Source organism: Protopterus annectens, chromosome 4.part0 (assembly GCF_019279795.1).
Source record: "Protopterus annectens isolate FY-2018-M chromosome 4.part0, PAN1.0, whole genome shotgun sequence".
Taxonomy (NCBI): domain Eukaryota; kingdom Metazoa; phylum Chordata; order Ceratodontiformes; family Protopteridae; genus Protopterus; species Protopterus annectens.
The window spans coordinates 1,704,259,897-1,704,279,422 of record NC_056733.1 but is presented as its reverse complement, the minus strand read 5'-3'; the positions used below and the strand labels follow the sequence as shown (position 1 = coordinate 1,704,279,422).

At 45.4% G+C, this 19,526-nt stretch overlaps 1 protein-coding gene across 1 annotated transcript in view; it reads right to left on the bottom strand.

Moving 5' to 3' along the window:
* The window catches only part of LMAN2 (lectin, mannose binding 2), a 586,231-nt gene that overhangs the window by 512,232 nt on the left and 54,473 nt on the right, over nt 1-19,526 (bottom strand). The window contains exon 3 of the mRNA XM_044069435.1: nt 12,007-12,124. Coding sequence (XP_043925370.1) covers nt 12,007-12,124 — 118 coding nt within the window. The remainder of the gene's footprint in view (nt 1-12,006; nt 12,125-19,526) is intronic.

Below are 19,526 nucleotides of genomic sequence, written 5' to 3'. Positions count from 1 at the left end.
GCAGTTTTCCAAGAAAGGAATTTTAACTCTGCACTTGCAGCTAGTTCAAAAGGAGGTAGAGTGAGTTTTTCCAATACAAAGTTAATGTCCCAGGCTGGAGTTGGGGCTCTCCTGTGTGGTCTTAAGTTTTTGGCCCCTCTGAGGAACTGCTTGAGCAGTGGATGAGAAAAGAGGGGTGGTTCTGTGTTGTAATGAGCTGAAATGGCTGAGGCATGAATTTTGATGTAGGAAAAGGAAAGGCCCTTGTGAAGCATCTCAGTTAAGTATTGAAGAATCTGAGGTAAATTGGACGCTGCTGTGCCCATCCCCTTGAGTTTGGTTCCAGGAACAGAATCTTTTCCATTTTTCAACATAAGATTTTCTAGTACTGGGCCTCCTTGCTTCCAGAATTACATCCAACACCTGTTTACTGAGGGATGGTAACGAAGAGATCAGGTAATTAGCCAGGCTGCCAGGTTCAGTCCTTGAAGCCGAGGATGCAGAATCTGGCCCTCCTGCTGGGACAGCAGGGTGGGGGTCTGAGGCAGGTGCCATGGTGCCAGCAGTGACACACTGCACAAGAGGGGGTACCAGTGTAAGCCTGGCCAGTTTGGTGCAATCAGTATTGTCCTTGGTTTGCCCTGTTTGATCTTTAGTAGTACTTTGGAGAGGAGAGGCAGAGGAGGAAAGGCATAAACTGATAGATTTTTCCAGTTGAAGGACAGGGAATCCACTTTCCAAGCTTGTTTGTGGGTAGTGCTTGTGCAGAATTTGTCCAATTGGTAGTTCTGGGGGGGGGGGCAAACAGGTCTATATCTGGGCTCCCCCATTTGTTTATCAACATGTTGAAAGTCTTTGGTTCCAGTTTCCACTAGCATGGGTCCATGAGATTTCTGCTTAGTTCGTCTGCCAGAGTATTTAGCTTTTCTGGCAGGAATTGAGCCTGTAGTTGCACTTGGTAGCTCAAGGCTATGTTCCACAGAGCCATGGCTAGTCTGCAGAGGGGGTATGAATTGGTACCCCCCTGCCTGTTAATGTACCACATAACAGTGGTGTTGTCCATCTTTACCATTAATTGTCCTGGAAGAATGTGGTCCTTGAAGGCTGTCAGAGCATTCTGTACAGCTAACATTTATTTTTGATTGATATGCAGGTGCATTTGACTTGGGTTCCATTTGCCCTGAATGCACTTCCCTGCCAGGTGTGCCCCCCATGCATAGTCTGATGCGTCTGTTTTTTGGGTTTGGGTGGCAGGGGGTAGAGTGAATGGTAGTCCCTTGTTTTGGTGGCAGGCCTCTGCCCACCAAAGGAACTCTAACTGTAGGCAAGGTATGATAGGAATCATTATTTCTAGATCCTGAGCATGTTGACACCATAGGCTTTTTAGATACCATTGTAGTTTCCTCATATGCAGTCTTGCATATGGAATTAGGAGGATGCAGGAGGCCATGAACCCCAAGGCTTGCAGTATTTGCCTTGCAGATAGCACAGTTTTTGTGGCCATTAGTTTGAATTAAGCTGTCAAATGTATTTGTTTCTCTGGCGTGAGGAAAGCCATCTGGGAAGTTGTGTTCAAGCTTGCTCCCAGGAATATAATTTGTTGACAGGGTACAAGATGTGATTTCTTTTCGATTATGGTGTACCCCAGACACGTTACCACCTTTTGTACAAACGTTAGAGGATTCAAAAGTATGTCCTGGCTTTATGCTCTGGCTTTCTGCCTGAATTAGACAATCGTCCAGGTATGGGTACATTTGAATATTTCTTTGCCTGCAAAATGCAATGACTGCAGCTAGGCACTTTGTGAATACCCTGGGCGCAGTAGATAAGCCAAAGGGCAGTGCAGAGAACTGAGAGTGCATGTAGCCTGCTTTGAAGCGTAGGTATCTTCTGCAAGATTCCCTGATTGGGATGTGCAGGTAGGCTTCCTTTAAATCCAGCGTTGCCAACCAGGCATCCTTGCCTAGCATAGGAAGCAACTGGTGAAGAGCTAGCACCTTGAATTTTGGGATCACCAAAAAGGTGTTTAGGATAGAAAGGTCCAGGATAGGACGCCATGAGTTGTCTTTTCTGGGTACCAGTAAAAGTTTTGGGTAGAAACCTTCTCCCTTTTCCTCTTCTGGTACAGTTTGACTAGCCCTTATACTTGAGAGAGAGTACTTACTTTTGAGCCTCTGCCCACTGATTTGGGGGTAGATCTGGCCAACCGTTTGGGACTGGTAACGTGTGGAAGTGAAATCTGTATCCTTGGGATACTATATTTAAAACCCATTTGTCCTGGGTAATGAGTTCCCAGTTTTTTGCCTGCAGAGCAATCTTTCCCCCTAAAGGAGCAGTCAGTTGAGAAGGGCTTGGAAGTTTTAAAGTTAAGTCATTGAGACAGTTTACCATAGGGGGAGTCTTAAGACTCCCTGATTTGGAAGTGGGAGCCCCCCCCACTGCTTAGCCCTGTGCGTACCTTGGGACTGAAGCCTGGGTGTTCTGCTGGTTCTGGGTTTGGACTGAGAAGGCCTGGAAGAGGCAGGAAAGGACCAATGCCTACTAAATCTTGGAGGCTGTACTTGTAGGACATATTTTAACAGTTTGCATAGATTTAGCTTTTCCCTCCATCTTTTTAAGTACATCTGCTTTGTTGCCAAACAGGCGGTCATGATTTAAGGGAGCATCCAGCAATTTAGCTTTAACATGATCTGGCAAAGATTGCTCCTTGAGCCAAGCATGCCTTCTAAGTACAGACCCAGTGACAGCAGCCCTGCAAGATGCCTCTAGTGAATCAAAACCACATTGCAAAGTATGTTTTCCAACATGTTCAGCAGAATGCATTAAATCCTGTAAATCCTTATTTTCAGCACAGTCAGGAATCATCATTTTTTGTTTGAGCACTCCAATAATATGCTGCTGATACTTTAACATATGAAACTGGCAGTTTAAGACCCTAATGGCCAAGGTTGCAGAAGTGTATACCTTCTTAACCCAATCTATCCAGCGCCCTGGAATTTCTATCAGAGGGGGTAGGATTTTTGGCAGTAGTAGCCTTGATGCTCTTGGGTCCCTGTGAAATGGTCTCAGGATCCGCAGTAGGATTTTTAAAAAGGAACTTGTGAAAGTCAGGAACCCTGTAATATCCATCAGGTTTTCTGGGAGCAGAAGGTAAAATGTCAGGGGCCAAGCTAGATTCTAAAAAGCCATCAGCAACAATGTCCAGTACAGGGGGGATAGCTAAAGGCCTGTGTTGGGCCAGGAGTAAGAAATCCCTAAGCCTCTTTTTAGAATCAGAGTAATCCTGGCTTTCCCAGCGAAAATGCTCCCTAACAGTATGCAAGGTTTCACCAAAAGAGAAATCCTCTGGAGGGGAAGCAGAGGGAATAGAGTCCTCTGCATCAGAATCCTCATAGGTAGATAAGGGTACATCCTGGTCATCAGAGGAAAATAGAAGTTATGTACTCACCATAACGTTCCATCTGAGTAGATACTTCATTTGTCTGCAACCTGTGTGTGTCGGATCCGACCTCGGATCTGATCCGGCAGCTTTCCAAGATCCGAGCTGCTAGCTCCTCCCCCCTACCCATAATCCCCTAGTACCAACCACATTACCTCAGATCATTTTTTTTGCCTCACCAACTCGAGACAGAAACCAACTCCAAATGATCAGAGAACTTTCCCGAGGTTCGGGGATGGCAGGGGGGGGTCGGTTGCAGACAAATGAAGTATCTACTCAGATGGAACGTTATGGTGAGTACATAACTTCTATATCTGAAGTAGTTACTTCATTTGATCTGCAACCTGTGGGACAGAGTCCCCAGCTAACCTATAGAACCTGGGTGGTCCTTACGGAAGGATATTCTGAAGCACCGCAGAGCCAAAACAAGCCCTACTTCTGGAAATGATATCCAGTTTGTAATGAGAAATGAAGGTATGAGATGAGGACCAGGTAGCTGCTGAACAAATATCGTCTACTGGAACCCTAGACCAAAAAGCTGTTGAGGTAGCTACAGATCTTGTGGAATGAGCACGGACGCCAACCGGAGCTGGCTTCCCAGATGAAGTGCATCCCAGCATAATGCACTGACAGATCCAATTTGCTACAGTCACCTTAGTAATTGCCTTGCCCATGGCTGATTTTGCATAAGAAACAAACAACTGGTCCGACTTGCGAAACTCTTTAGTCCTGTGCAAGTAAAAACACAGTTGTCTGTGTACATCCAATTTGTGCAACGTATATTCTCCTTTGTTGTGAAAATTTGGGAAAAATACAGGAAGATTTATTGATTGATTAATGTTTGATTCTGTAGCCACCTTAGGCAAGAAAGACGGGTTAGTCCTGAGGGACACTCTATCTTTGTGAAAAATAAGGTACGGAGGTTTAATACACAGAGCTTGTAGTTCTGAAACTCTCTTGGCCAAAGTAACAGCCACTAAGAAAGCAGTTTTCCAAGACAAGAACTTTAACGGAACCGAGGCCGCCGGCTCAAAAGGTGGTCTCGTTAAGGCTTGCAAGACCAGAGTGAGATCCCACGGGGCACCACAGTCTTGACAGGTGGTTTCAAAAGAAAAATGCCTCTTAAGAAGGTTTTGCACAACTTAGTAGATGCTAAGGAACCTATGCCGTCCCCCACATGAAAATGGGAGATGGCCGCCAACTGCACTTTGACTGTGGAGGCACTTGCTCCCTGTCTAAAAAGCAGAGAAAGGAAGTCCAGAATAGTCAGAATAGGGACAGTAAAATGGTCCAATTCTTTATCTTTGGCCCAGATGGAAAAACGTTTCCATTTACTGTTGTAAAGTTTCTTGGTAGATGGTTTATGAGCCGCCACCAGAATGGCTTTAACGGGGGATGAGATACTGGGAGTCCTAGCCATTAATGGAACTGGATCAACCGAGCAGCAAGTTTGAGATTGACCAGGTTTGGGGTGTGGCATCTCGCTGGGTGCGAGATTAGGTCTGGACTGGGATCCAGAATCCATGGGGGAGCCACACAGTGAGACCGCAGAAAGGGGAACCAGATCTGTCGAGGCCAGAATGGGGCTATGAGGATAACTCTGCTCCCCAACTGACAGGCTTTCTGGATGAATTTCATCATAAGTGGGAGGGGGGTATGAGCATAAAGAAGTCCGGGAGGCCAAGCATGGACTAGAGCGTCTCTGGGGGGAACTATCGCTAAGTACTCGCTGCATTTTGTGTTTAAAGGAGAAGCGAAAAGGTCGCAACGAGGCTGACCCCATTTGTGGAAGATCTGCTTCGCAACAGATGGATTCAGAGACCACTCGTATGGAGTGAGGAACACTCGACTTAGCTTGTCCGCTAGTATGTTGGACCGCCCCGGAATGTGCATTGCTATCAGAAAGCGGTTGGTGGAAATCGCCCATTCCCACACTCTCATGGCTTCTCGACACAGGGGGTAAGATCTGGTCCCTCCTTGTTTGTTTATATACCAGACTACTGACATGTTGTCCGTCTGGATTGCAATAGTCCCTATGGGAAGAAGGTCGTGGAGAGCTTGCAAAGCTAAAAGCACCGCCCTCATCTCTAGGACGTTGATATGTAATGCGGTCTCTAGGGGAGTCCACGTGCCTTGAACGGATCTGCCTGAACAATGCCCCCCCCACCCGAGGCAAGAAGCGTGCGTGGTCAACGTGGCTTTGGCCGGAGGAATTACAAAAGGTCTCCCTTCTCTGAGTTCCTGCGCCTGTAACCACCACAGAAGGGAGTCCCTGCACACCCTGCTCAGGGGAATTGGCATGCATAATGGGTGGATCGACAGGGACCATTGAACTTGAAGGGTCCATTGTAAAATGTGCAGTCGCAGATTAGCATGAAGAGAGAGACCGATCGCTGCTGACATAGACCCCAGTGCCCTCAGGACTAATTCCGCTGGAGGAGCAGGGCTCCGAAGAAGGGCTAACACTTGGAATGACAAGTTGTTCAGCCTGACTGACGTTAGAACAACTTTGGAGATTTGTGTATCTAACCTGGCCCCTATGAATTCTAGGGCTTGAGTGGGGTATAGGCAGGATTTCTGCACGTTTACTGAGATGCCTAGGTTGTGGGCCAGAGACAGAGCATAATCTCTCGCCACACAGAGCTGATGCTTGTTGGTCGCGGTGAGGAGCCAGTCATCTAGGTAAGGGAAGACCTGAATGCCCTGGAGTCACAGGTGGGCTGCAACCACTGCCATGACCTTGATGAACACTCTGGGGGCTGAGGTGAGGCCGAATGGAAGAACCCTGAATTGATAATGACTGGCTCCGAGCCGGAAGCGGAGAAACCTCCTGGATTGTTTGTCCATTAATATGTGGTAATACGCATCCTTGAGGTCTAGCGAGCACATCCAGTCGTTCTCCCGCAGCAGGGGGAGAATAGATTGGAGAGTGACCATCCAGAACTTTTCTTTGGGTATGAACAGGTTCAAGGAGGAAAGGTCTAAGATGGGTCTGAGGTCCCCCGTTTTCTTTGGCACCAAAAAGAACCTGGGGTAATAACCCAATCCCGACTGGTCTGGGGGGATGGGCTGGATGGCTCTTTTTCTTAGCAGCTTTGAAATTTCCAAAGCCGCTGCCTCCCTCTGATCGGGTGGGACATCGGGGAGGCATTTGGATTTGGGGGGAAGGTTTATGAATGGAATCGAGTAACCTCTGGATATGATCCGGAGCACCCATCGATCTGTTGTAACGGACTCCCAGTTTGACAGGTGCTCCGACAATCGCCCCCCGACTGCCTCCAGAGAGGGACAGTCGGGCAAGCCCTCAGGGCTGTTGCGCGGGTCTATCTGAGAAAGGTTCTCTAGACCCAAAATTACGCGGCTCCCCTCTGCCTCTGGGCCGGCGTCCACCTTGTCCTCCTCTGCCCCTGGAGGACGAGTGGTCCGCAGCAGGATGGGATTGCTGAGACTTACGGAACCACAGCTTCTTTTGTCCCCTCTGATTCCTGGAGAAGGATCTTTGGGGATTAGAGAAACGGACTCCGACGGCAGACAGCGTCTTCCCATCCTTTTCGCTTTGGACCAGCGTATCGCAAACAGTTTTGCCAAACAAGGCAGAACCGTCAAAAGGGGCGTTCGCGAAGGACGCCTTGAAGGGGTCCGTGAAGTCGCACAGACGGAGCCAGGAGAGACGTCGCAGGATGACCCCGGCTCCGCTAGCTCTAGCGGCTCCCTCCGTAGCATGGGAAAGAACCCGCATAGAAGTATTTGAGATGGATTTTAGAGTGGCCATTCGAGTCTCAAAAACCTTTTTGTCTGGGACCGACATGGACTCTGGGGGGGCTGCAACGTATTCCTTAATCAAGTCTCGCTGTAGCCTAATAGTATGTGTCATATAGTTCAGCGCCCTTATGGAAAAGGTCGCTGAAGCAAACATCGCTTCCCAATCCGGTCAAGCGCTCGAGATTCCTTACCCGGCGGGTGAACCGAAGAACTCTCCTGTGCAAGTTCTTTTTTGGTGGCCGCCGCCACCAACATAGCATCAACGGGGGTTCCTTTGGCCCAAGACGGTCTATCTGTGGTTGGGCTGAGGACCTTATCGGGATGCCTTGGAATTGGCTCCACGGTGTCGGGCTCCTTCCAAGCCCTGGTGGTAATTAAGTCCACCAGGGGGTCGGCCGGAGGGGACACCCAGGAGGTAGATGGGCCTGCCTCAAAGGCCTCCAGGAACACGGACTCATCAAGGGAGGGCTTTTGGGCTGACAACCCCCTCTAATACGCAACATTTCCATGATGTCTCCAAAGGAGACATCCTCAGGGGGTGACCTTGGGGAACCCTCCGTATCATCTAAGTCCATGTCTGTGGTAATGGACTCGGGGGAGTCCAGGTGCCTCCTTTTGCACCGATGTTTTTGAGGGACCTCCTCGGTGGGACTGTCCGAAGAGGGCTCGTCCACGGGTTGTTGTTCCTCCACGGGAACCAGCTGGAGGGCTTGGGCAGGCTGTCCAGATGGACGGATGATGGAAGGCAGACCCTCATACAGTGGGGGTATGGGTGGATCCGAAGCCCGGGTCGGGGATCTGGAGGACCTCGACAGTACCCCCTCCACTACCTCAAAAGCCGAAGGAGAACCACTCTCACCAGCCTCTGAGAGCAATCTCCTCGGATCGGGGTCAGAGCCGATGCAGTTGGCGCCGAGGCAGAGGTATGCTCCGACGCCAACAGCGCCGAAGACACAGCAACTCCCTCGGATCCGACAAGCTCGAAGGTATAGTCGGCGAAGAGACAACCGCTATCGGCGCCGACAGTTCCCTGGGTCCGAAAGGGCCTGAATCCGATGACTCCGAGACCCGAAAACGAGTCAGAGAAGGAGTGATCGGGGCAAGAGCATCCCCCATCTGCATTTGGGTCTGTAAGAACCGACGCGTCATCCTATCCATATCCGCTTCTGAGATGCTTCGGGTCGACTTAGATGAAGTAGTAGAGGCAGGCCAGGAGGGCCGCCTCGAAGATCTCGGGGGAGACCTATCCTCCTCCTCCGGCTCCGGCGAAAAACAGGGCGAACGGCGCCGAGAGGAGGGGGATCCGGAGACCCTCGAGGGAGATTTTAATAGTTTTGTTGGTGGAGCCGAAGGATGAGATTCGGCCCGCCTTTATGGGACTTATGCCCATCCTTATCCTTGTGTCTCTTCTCTCTGAGGGAAGAGGCACTAGTTTCCCTAGAGCTCAAACCCGATGAGGGAGGTTGAGTCCCGGGTAGAGCTAAGGGGATAGATGGCGCCGAAGCTGCTGAAGCAGCTGGAGCCCGAACGGGAGAGGAAGAAGAAGCCGACTAATGGGGGAGCTTTCCCGCCAGGATCAGCTTGTTCTTCCTATCCCGGAGTGCCCAAGGTTTAAAGGCCGCACAGATTTGGCAGGCCTCTGACAAATGGGCTGCCCCCAGGCACAAAACGCACTGAGTGTGGCCATCAGCTGGAGAAAGCTTGTGGCCACACACAGTGCATTTAGAGAAAATGGCCTTAGGCCCTTCTGACATCTTTCACACACACACCCAAACACTAGGAGGGGGAGGGGAGTGAAGATAATTTAGTTTTAAATTAAACAAAAGTGACCCAAAAAACTAGCAGAAGAAGCAGAAAAGGGAAACTAACACACACGAAACTTTGAGAGAAAAATTGGTTTAAAAACCAGCAATGATCTCACCCAGCCAGGAGTCTGGACATCGGTTTTCTAGGGATGGATCGAGTTTTAGGCCTTGAAGAAGAAGACAGCGTCGGTTTAATATGCAAGTCAGTAGGCCTGAACACACCCTCAGAAGCCAGTGCCTGCACAGCGGCTCCGGATCCATCCAAGGTAGAGGTTCCACAGTTGAAGTATCTCGCGGCATACTGGACTCCAAATCGGTCTCAGTACAGGCCTGTGAATCTGAAGTAGCGGGTATCAGGGGCTGCGAAAGCTCCTCACTGAGTACCGGCGAACTGGCGACTAGCTTAGGAGAAGCATCGTCGGCAGCTTTGAACCTAGGCGGCCTGTCTCTATGTTTATCTTTGCGTTTTTTCGGAATGTCGGTAGTCGGGTGGCTTACCGAAGACATCGTTTGTTGTTTAAGTAAGGCACAAAACCCACAGCAAGGTACGTTGTGGTCAGGGCCTAGGCAAGGAATACAGTACGAATGAAAATCTTTAAGAGGTATTTGCTTTCCACAAGAAATACAATTATTGACTTTCACTGACATCGGTTTAGAGCAAGAAAAAGTTTCCCCAATGGGGTACTTAGCTTTAGTTGAAGACTTCGGTTCTGAAACTCGAAAACGAAGATTTCAGGAGTCGGCCGACCGGCACTTGCGAACTGCTTCTGCTTCAGGCACTGCACGGCAAGAAAGACTGGGGTAATGGCGTCGGTTGCATGCTTTATACCCCTGACTACCTGACGTCATGGAAGATGAGACAGCAACTGACGCAGGACCCAAGACTTTGATAATCTGGCTGACTGAGGGCTACTGCAAGCAGATAACCCAAACGTGATGACTGGAACAGTGAAACACAAAGAACATCTATATGCTAGAGAAACTCACTGTATCACCTTCTGAAGCTGAGCTGATTTAAAGCTCTTGACTTAGAAAACGGTACTAATCACTGCTATGACATCTGCAAGAAGAGCATCAGAGTTGCAAGTTCTTATGGTGGGTGAATCTTATCTGATTTTCTCTTGGGATAGAGTCTCATGCAAACCCCTCATTCATCCCCAAAGTGGTTTCAGAGTTTACTATGAATCAACTCATCGTTCTTCCAGTTTTCTAGCCAGAACCTAAGAATCTGGGAGAACAGATTCTGCAAACTCTGGACATACACAGACAGCTACAATACCACCTTGACAGAACTAACCCCTTTAGAAGGGATAAAAAGGGACACCCTGTGTCTAAACAGACAGTTTCCAGGTGGTTCTACTTTGCTATCGTTTTTTTTGTTATTCCCACCATGGCAAATCCATTCCTGGTGGTATCAAGGCACATTTCACTGGAAATATTCTAGAGACGGCTATGTGGTCCTATGTACATACTTTTACAGAACTGAATTCCTTTTTCTTGGTCCAGGTCAAATTTTGTTAGGACCACTCCCCAGAATCCATATCCATCCTCATAACAGGGTAGAAGAGGTTTTGTTATTCAACCCATATAGGTTAAAGGCTACTACAGCAGTGGGAACAATGAAAATAGTACAGATTTGTAAGCTGTACTTATCCACAATAGTATTTCTAATTCAATTTCAATTTTTTAATTGTATTTCAATATTCTAATTCCTCACCGCTGCACTAGCAGCATTCACTATCCAATTTCCTACTCATGTACACAGTTGTAGTTGGGATATAAAGAAGGCTGTGTCTGCTTCTACATTAAATGTTTTAAAGTTTTTACTAGATCGTTATTTCAGGATTGTTATTCTCTTTTCTCACTGTAAGAAAAACGTATCAACAAACACCAAGTAAAAAATCCAGAAACCACAGATCAGCCCAAGGTTTAGATGAGCACTTTTGTTCCTATTTTATTTCAACGTGGAACCTCATCTGACAAGGCAGAATTACTAGATCAGTCTAGACTGTTCAAGAAATGTTCTGCTACCAGCAACGCAGTATTAAAAAAAACCCAAAAAACAGCTGACCTCTCTTTGGGAGTTTTCACTTTTGCCTTCCCTGAACTTGATGTCACATTCACTTATCTAAAGTTTCAGGGATCCTTTCTAGGCAATTTGTGGTGGCATAAAATTAGATATTACTTCAGCCACTAGCATCTATTCAGTTTCTATGGAAAGCATTGTACTGGATACTGTAAAGTCCTTGCCTATCTCAAGCTTTTTAGAATCCATATGGTCTCTATTAGCTACCACACTGCCAGCTCCATGTCTGTCTCTTACCACAACAGTGCTACCTACATCTTTCCTGCCAGGCTGGCACCATGAAATCTATTCAAAGATCTACAAATATTAAGAAACAGAGGGACTGTGATTAAATTGCTACTGTCACACACCAATGTGCTGCATAACTTACAAACCTAAAAATGCACTTAAGATTTTTTTTTTGTTTGTTTTTCTCCCTTTTGGGCTACTAAACTGACAAAAGTTCTGCCACTTCGCCACCCACATGTTCTGTGTAAGACAGTAACTTAGTATACAACTACATGAAAAGGACAGAGTGGTATGGAAAGAGCAGAGAATCGTTTACATGGACTGAATGAAAACACTAACCTTTAAACCACATTTTTTGAAATGTAGCATCCTACATTGCCTTATATGTCCTTGTCACAGCACTACTTTCTGCATTCAGCTGGTGAGTCAGCTCTGCTTGAACTAATGGTTTGGTCACATGGAAGGTGCCCTGAAGCTTTGGAAGCTGGCTGGCTATTAAATCCTTGGTAGTATATAACCCATACAGCGGAGGCTACTGCAGCAAGTGATCAATACTATTATCATCATCTCTTTTCCTCAAACAGGAGTATTACAAGAGATAGTAGGACAGAGGCAGACAGAATTCTATTTATGAGCAAGGGGTCAAGCAGCATGCTCACATAACAGACACTTTATTTACTTCCCTCCTAATAGGAGTGAACACATACCATGTACTAGCCGATCTTTTGTATACCAGACAGCAAAACCATCTCCATGGAGGTTCTTCTTTCCTTGCCCGTGAATTTTAAATTGTACATGGAGCTCCCAGTCCTTCAGGTAACAAGGCTACAAGAGGGAGAAAAATAAGATTATTCAAACAAATGTACAACAAACTTTTTTGATTACCTGGTTCTTTTGATTTCAGCGGCACAAGTATGTTGAAAAACATACATTACGTGTACTTAGAACTGTATGTAAACTTGGTATGGTTTATTTTACTGTTGCTACTTCTTATCATTACAACCTTTGAAGAATGCCCTCATGAGCACACCTCAAAGTTTTTGTTCCTAGAGGTTTCCTTTCCTGACTGTGACATTCCTAAGAACTTGGGATATGCCTATCCACAGCACTGAAAGATACTGTAGCAAGAGTTTTCTCCTTTTAGAAAACAATATCATGATGGAAGTAAGTAAAAAAAATGCACTTAGATCCAATGAGCAGGTCCAGTCTAATCAGCAATAGGACTAAAGCTGCAGGCCTTCAGTCAACACAACATCTGAAATTTTACTCATTTTTATTCATAATGTTTTAAAACCTAGCCTCCTTTAGTCATCCCTGTTATGCCATGCAAGGTAGATCAAAAACAAAATACATTATAGCCCATGTCTGCACTGAGGCAGAGAGAAGGAATGCGAGTATACTGACAATGATGGATTTGCTTATCCAGATCCAACATCATGGCAAGTACATAACATTCTTAATTGCTATGAGAAGTCACCCTTGTAAACAACCATAGAGAGTCTTCAAGCTTGTCCTCTTGGGCAGTCAATTTAATAGGAACACACCCTACTAAATGTGGCACAGAAAAAGAACTACATCAAGACATTACATCCAACCTGTACTGTTTTATGAAACTATTCAATGAAATACATAGCTACTACATAATCATCATCTCAAATGTATTCCTGAACAATACTGCAGTGGTAGCTAGTACCCTGAATGAGTTCTAGATAAAAATATACCGTTTTATTGCATTTCTTGCAACTGAATTTAACACAATTGCTAACCATCTGGATGGATGTTAAAAACTTTAGAGCCAACCGTTTTTTTTTTTTTTTTAATTATTTTCTAACATATATTTTCTGTCCAGATTTAAAAAAAAATAAATAAATAAAAAAAAAAAAAAAAAAAAAAAAAAACGTGAGTTATGTGTAGACATCCTCCCATTGCAAAACTCACCCATGTTAGAGTAACTAATAAATAATATAATCAGGTTAATAGAGTGACATTTGTATCAGTGGCTACCATTGGCATCAACGGCAGGTTAGCTGGAAATTACACTGTATTACCAGTTTCAAGTGTGGAATGCTAATACACAAGGCTTGTAATTTGGAGAATGCTTCTTGTAGCCATTTGTGTCACATACAGAGTCTTCGAAGATGCAGGTTTCAGTTATTCTGCAGCAGCTAGTTAGAAGGTTGAAGAATCAACTTCCTTAGAACAAAATGTTAAGGTCCCATGTGGGACACAATCCCAGTCAAGAAGCCAAATTAGGCAATCACGTCTGAAAAAAGGCCTTGCAAGTTTATGCGGGTGCTAGGGACAAGGAGTTAAAACTTGGGACAAAGTTAAATATGTACGCTAAGTGCACTCTACTAGACAAATACCCCAATCCTCTGCAAAATAAATAAATGAGAAAATTAGTATAATACTGCTTAGTGCTTCCATACTGTAAAATGTTACCATCTACTGTTGTATGTTTTTCTAGTACCATGCCTCTGGACAGATGTTAGTATTTGGACTACCCTAAAAGGGCATGAAGAAACTCTGACCACTAATGAAAATGAAGTAAACATACAATTAGGCATAGGAAGTGAATGTCTGTATGAAATCTGCTAGATGGATAAGTCATGGAGGGTTTTGTGGAGGCTCATATACAGAGGTACCTCCACAAGACAAGGCCTGAATACAGGAAATCACATTTGTCAAGCCCAAAATGAGGCTACGAGATTGACTTCCAACTTGCTTTCTTTGGCTTTCTGAACGACCTTCAATACAAAAAGAAATGGAGGAAAAGAGTACAGGAGTTCCAGGGACCAGTTTTAGGCAAGATAACTAGAACATTCCCCAAGAGGTGGGATGAAGGAAAAGTTGTTGTTGCTGCACTAGGCATTGGACAGGAATGGGTCAGAGCAAGATTTCCCAAACACAGAAATATTTTTTTCGCACCACTAACAGGCTGAGAGACCACTCAAAATATCAGTAATCAGTAATGGAGCCTGCATGCAAAAGAAATAGCATCTCAAGGAAAGTACAGTTTTGTACCTACCATAAATGTAGATGTCCGATAGGTATGCATCTGCAGTCATCACATATGGGTTGTCCTGCCTCAGGCAGCCCTTCGGTCGGCCGGATTCTAAAGTTTGGGTCTGGCCTCGGCTGATGTCGCACTTTCCCCTATGTCAGAGCGTCTGGGGTATAAAAGCATCAGCCAACGCCATTTTCCTCAGTTTTTCTTGCCCCAGATGCCAGGTGCCCTCTAAGGAAGGCTAAAATTTGGAGATATGCATTACAAAAACAAATCCAAACATGCACAGTACTATAAAAACAAATACACCACAATAGATCCCCCCAGCTAGCTATAAGAGGGGTAAGTACCCAAGAAGTATACCACAGAGGGGAAGGAGGGAGGGTAAACCTGACTGCAGATGCATACCTATCGGACATCTACATTTATGGTAGGTACAAAACTGTACTATGTCCTTCAAGGATGCATCTGCAGTCATCACATATGGGTAGAATACCATAGCCAATCTGGGGGTGGAGGTACTAAGTAAAGGATGGTGTAGCTAAGATACCCTGCAGGACTGCCGTAGCAAAGCCTGCTCTGGATCTGGAGTATAAAGGTAAATTGTAATGCTTGGCAAATGTATGCACGGAGCTCCATGTAGCAGCTTCTAAAATGTCCTTGGTAGCCACCCCTCTTAGGAAGGCTGTGGTGGTGGCTGTGGCTCTCGTGGAATGAGGTCTAATGTCAGCTGGCACAGTTTTTCCATGAAAGGAGTAACAAAAACAAATGCAATTTCCTATCCATTTTGAAATTGTCTGTTTGGAAATTGCTTTTCCTTGTGCCCAAGCAGCATATGCTACAAACAGCTGGTCAGTCTTTCTGTAACTTTTAGTTCTGTCCAAGTAGTAGCACAACTGTCTGTGTATGTCCAGGGTGTGCAGAAGTTTCTCCCCTTTATTTTGTGGTTGTGGGAAAAATGTAGGCAAGTGAATAGCTTGATTCAAAGATACCCTGGATACCACCTTTGGCATAAATGTAGGATTGGTTCTCAATGAAACTCTGTCCTGATGAAAGATAAGAAATGGCTGTACTGCCATTAGAGCTTGTAACTCAGATACTCTTCTTGCTGAGGTTATGGCCAGAAGGAAGGCAGTTTTCCAAAACAGAAACTGTAGATCTGCAGATGCTGCTGGTTCAAAGGGAGGAAGTGTTAGTTTTTCCAACACGAAGTTAAGGTCCCAAGTAGGTAGAGGTGGTTTCCTTGGAGGATTGATGTTTTTGATTCCTCTTAGAAACTGTCTCAGGACAGGATGAGAGAAGACAGGTGGATTAACATTGTATTCTGCTGAAATTGCTGAGGCATGTATCTTGATGGAAGAGTAAGACAGGCCATTGTGGAACAATTCTGCCAAATATTCCAGTATATGTGCCATGTTCATCACTGTCACATCTAGGCCCTTTGTTGTGTTCCAAGTGTGAAATCTTTTCCATTTTGCTGAATATGCCTTCCTTTTGGAAGGCCGTCGAGCTTCCATAATAATATCCTTCACTCTCTGGGATAGCTTATCCTGAGGAGGAGTCATGGTATTTTCCAGGCAGTTAGCTGCAAGGTTTTCAAGTTGGAATGCAGAGTCTTGAAATTGTGCTGCGTCAGTAGAAGTGGCCATAGGGGGAGAGGCCACGGTTTCGTCTGTGACATGCTCTTTAACAGTGGGTACCAGTGCTGTCTTGGCCAGTTTGGAGCTATCAGAATCACTATGGGCTGCTCTGTCCTGATTTTCAGTAAGACCTTGATCATTAATGGGAGAGGTGGAAAAGCATACACTGTTAGACCTTTCCAGCTGAAAGAGAGAGCGTCCACTTTCCATGTTTGTGGGTGGTATGTCCTTGAGCAGAATTTCTTCAGTTGATGATTGTGGGGGGAGGCGAACAGATCTATTTCCGGCCTTCCCCATGATTGTGTTATGAGTAAGATGTCTGGGTGCAGCATCCATTCGTGTGCATCCATGATATTTCTGCTTAAGCTGTCTGCCAGTATATTGTCTTTCCCTGGCACGAACTGGGACTGCAGCTCTATATTGAGTTTCAAGGAAAGTTCCCATAGATTCATTGCCAGTCTGCAAAGAGGGTAGGAATGGGTGCCTCCTTGCTTGTTTATGTACCACATAACTGTGGTGTTGTCTGTCCTTATAAGTAGGTGGCCTTGATGAAGAAAAAGTTTGAAGGCCTCGATTGCTTGTATCACTGCCAGCATTTCCTTTTGGTTTATGTGCATGCGCAGCTCTCTTTGTGACCATAGCCCTTGGATACATCTGCCCTCCATGCGTGCTCCCCAACCTTGGTCTGAAGCATCCGTAGTGATGGTTTGGTTGGCTCTTGGCTTGCTGAAGGGCAACCCGCTGTTCGACTGGCAGGCTTGAGCCCACCAAAGAAATTCCTTTTAGAGGCATGGAATGAGTGGGATCAAAGTTTCTAAGCTGTGACTGTGCTGAGTCCATAAACTCCTTAGGTACCATTGTAATTTTCTCATATGCAGCCTTGCTTGTGGAATCAGAAGAATGCAAGATGCCATGTAACCCAGGGCCTGCAGGATTTTCCTTGCAGTCGGCTGAGTTTGTCTTGTCAGATTCTTAAAGTAATCCGGTAGTTGTTTTTGTTTTTCTTCTGTGAGAAAGGCCATTTGGGTGGTTGTGTCTAGATCCGCACCCAGAAAAGTTATTCTTTGGGATGGAACAAGTCTTGATTTGTGGATGTTGACTGTATATCCCAAGGCCTGCAGTAGGTGGATGGCATAATCCAAGTCCTTTAACAAAGTTTGCTTGCTGTCCGCTTGTATAAGGCAGTCGTCCAGATATGGGTAAATTTGAATCCCCTGAAGTCTGCAGTGTGCAATTACTGATGCCAGGCATTTCGTGAATACTCTGGGCGCAGTAGATAAGCCAAAGGTCAATGCTGAGAATTGATAATGCTCTGACCCTGCAAGAAATCTGAGGTGTCTTCTTCAACTCTGTCTGATAGGGACATGCAGGTATGCCTCCTTGAGGTCTAGAGTCACCAGCCAAGACTCCTTGCCCAGCATGGGAAGGAGTTGCTGTAGAGTCAGCATTTTGAATTTTGGCACAATGAGGTAAGTATTCAGTGCGGACAAGTCGAGAATAGGCCTCCATTGATTTTCTTTTCTTGGAACAAGGAATAATCTGGAGTAAAATCCTTGGCCTTGTTCTGAAAGAGGTACCTTTTCTATAGCTTTCATTTGTATTAAGTTGGAAATTTGTTTCAAAGCCTCTGCCCTCTGATTTGGTGGCAGGTCTGGCATGCCTTTTCTTTTTGGCAATGCGTGGAAATGGAACAGTACAGTTTTGTACCTACCATAAATGTAGATGTCCGATAGGTATGCATCTGCAGTCCTAACATATGGGTTGTCCTGCCTCAGGCAGCCCTTCAGTCGGCCGGATTCCAAAGTCTGGGTCTGGCCTCGGCTGATGTCGCACTTCACCCGACGTCATAGCTGCTAGGGTATAAAGGCATCAGCCGACGCCATTTTCCTCAGTGCTTCTTGCCCCAGATGCCAGGTGCCCTCAAGGAAGGCTAAATTTGGATAAATGCAGATAATTCCAAACAGTAGAGAGCAAAAAATATATACATATATATACATACAAACAAATACACCATAATAGATTCCCCAAGCTAGCTAAAAGAGGGGTAAGTACCCTAGGAATACCACAGAGGGGAAGGAGGGTGGGTAATCCTGACTGCAGATGCATACCTATCGGACATCTACTTTTATGGTAGGTACAAAACTGCACTATGTCCTTCAAAGATGCATCTGCAGTCCTAACATATGGGTAGAATACCATAGCCAAACTGGGGGAGGAGGCACTAAGATAATGATGGTGTAGTTAAGATCCCTTGCAAAACAGCAGTTGCAAAACCTGCTCGGGATCTGGAGTATAAAGGAAGATTATAATGCTTGGCAAATGTATGCACGGAGCTCCAAGTAGCAGCTTCTAAAATGTCTTTGGTAGCCACTCCTCGTAGGAAAGCTGTAGTTGTGGCTGTAGCTCTTGTGGAGTGAGGCCTGATATTTTCAGGAGTAGTCTTTCCATGAAAAGAGTAGCAGAATCTAATGCAATTTCCTATCCATTTTGAGATTGTCTGTTTTGAAATTGCTTTTCCTTGCACTCCTGTTGCATATGCTACCAGAAGCTGGTCAGTTTTTCTGCTGAGCTTAGTTCTGTCCAGATAGTAGCGCAATTGTCTGTGCACATCCAAGGTGTGTAGTAGTCTTTCCCCCGTTCTGTGGGTTGGGGAAGAATGTAGGTAAATGAATAGCCTGGTTCAATGATACCCTGGAGACCACCTTTGGCATAAAAGTAGGATTAGTTCTCAGAGACACTCTATCCTGATGGAAGATAAGGAAAGGCTGGACTGCCATTAATGCCTGTAACTCAGATACCCTTCTTGCTGAAGTGATTGCTAGCAGGAATGCAGTTTTCCAAGATAAGTACTGTAAGTCTGCTGTTGCTGCTGGTTCAAAAGGGGGAAGTGTTAATTTTTCCAGCACAAAGTTGAGATCCCATGCGGGTAGAGGTAGTTTCCTTGGAGGCTTTACGTTTTTGATTCCTCTCAAGAACTGTCTGAGTAGAGGTTGAGAGAAGACAGGAGGATCCATGTTGTACTCTGCTGAAATTGCTGATGCATGAATCTTAATGGAGGAGTAGGACAGGCCATTGTGGAACAGTTCTGCTAAGTATTCCAGGATGTCTGCTATGTTTACCAATGAGACATTTTCTCCCTTTGCTGCACTCCAAATGAGGAATCTTTTCCATTTGGCTGAATATGTTTTCCTTGTGGAGGGTCTGCGAGCCTCCAGGATAATGTCCTTAACCCTCTGAGACAAATCTGGTTGATTTTGTTTCATAAACACGGCAAAGCTTTCAGGTTACAAAAACCCTTCTTCAGTGCATACATTAAATTCTAAAATCACATCAAATATATAGTGTGGGTCCTAATCACATGGCCTGCAGCCAGAAAGTCATGTGATTATTGCAATCAACATTTCAACAAGATTTAAAACAGAATTTAAAACATTTAAACATTTTATAAAATATATATATATATAAATCATTTAAGCTTAGTCTGCTGTATTAATTTTAATATTGGTTTTAGTGTAACGATGTCATTAATGCCTGGTGCTTTATCTGCTTGTAGTCTGGTTATCCATTCGTATTATTTTAA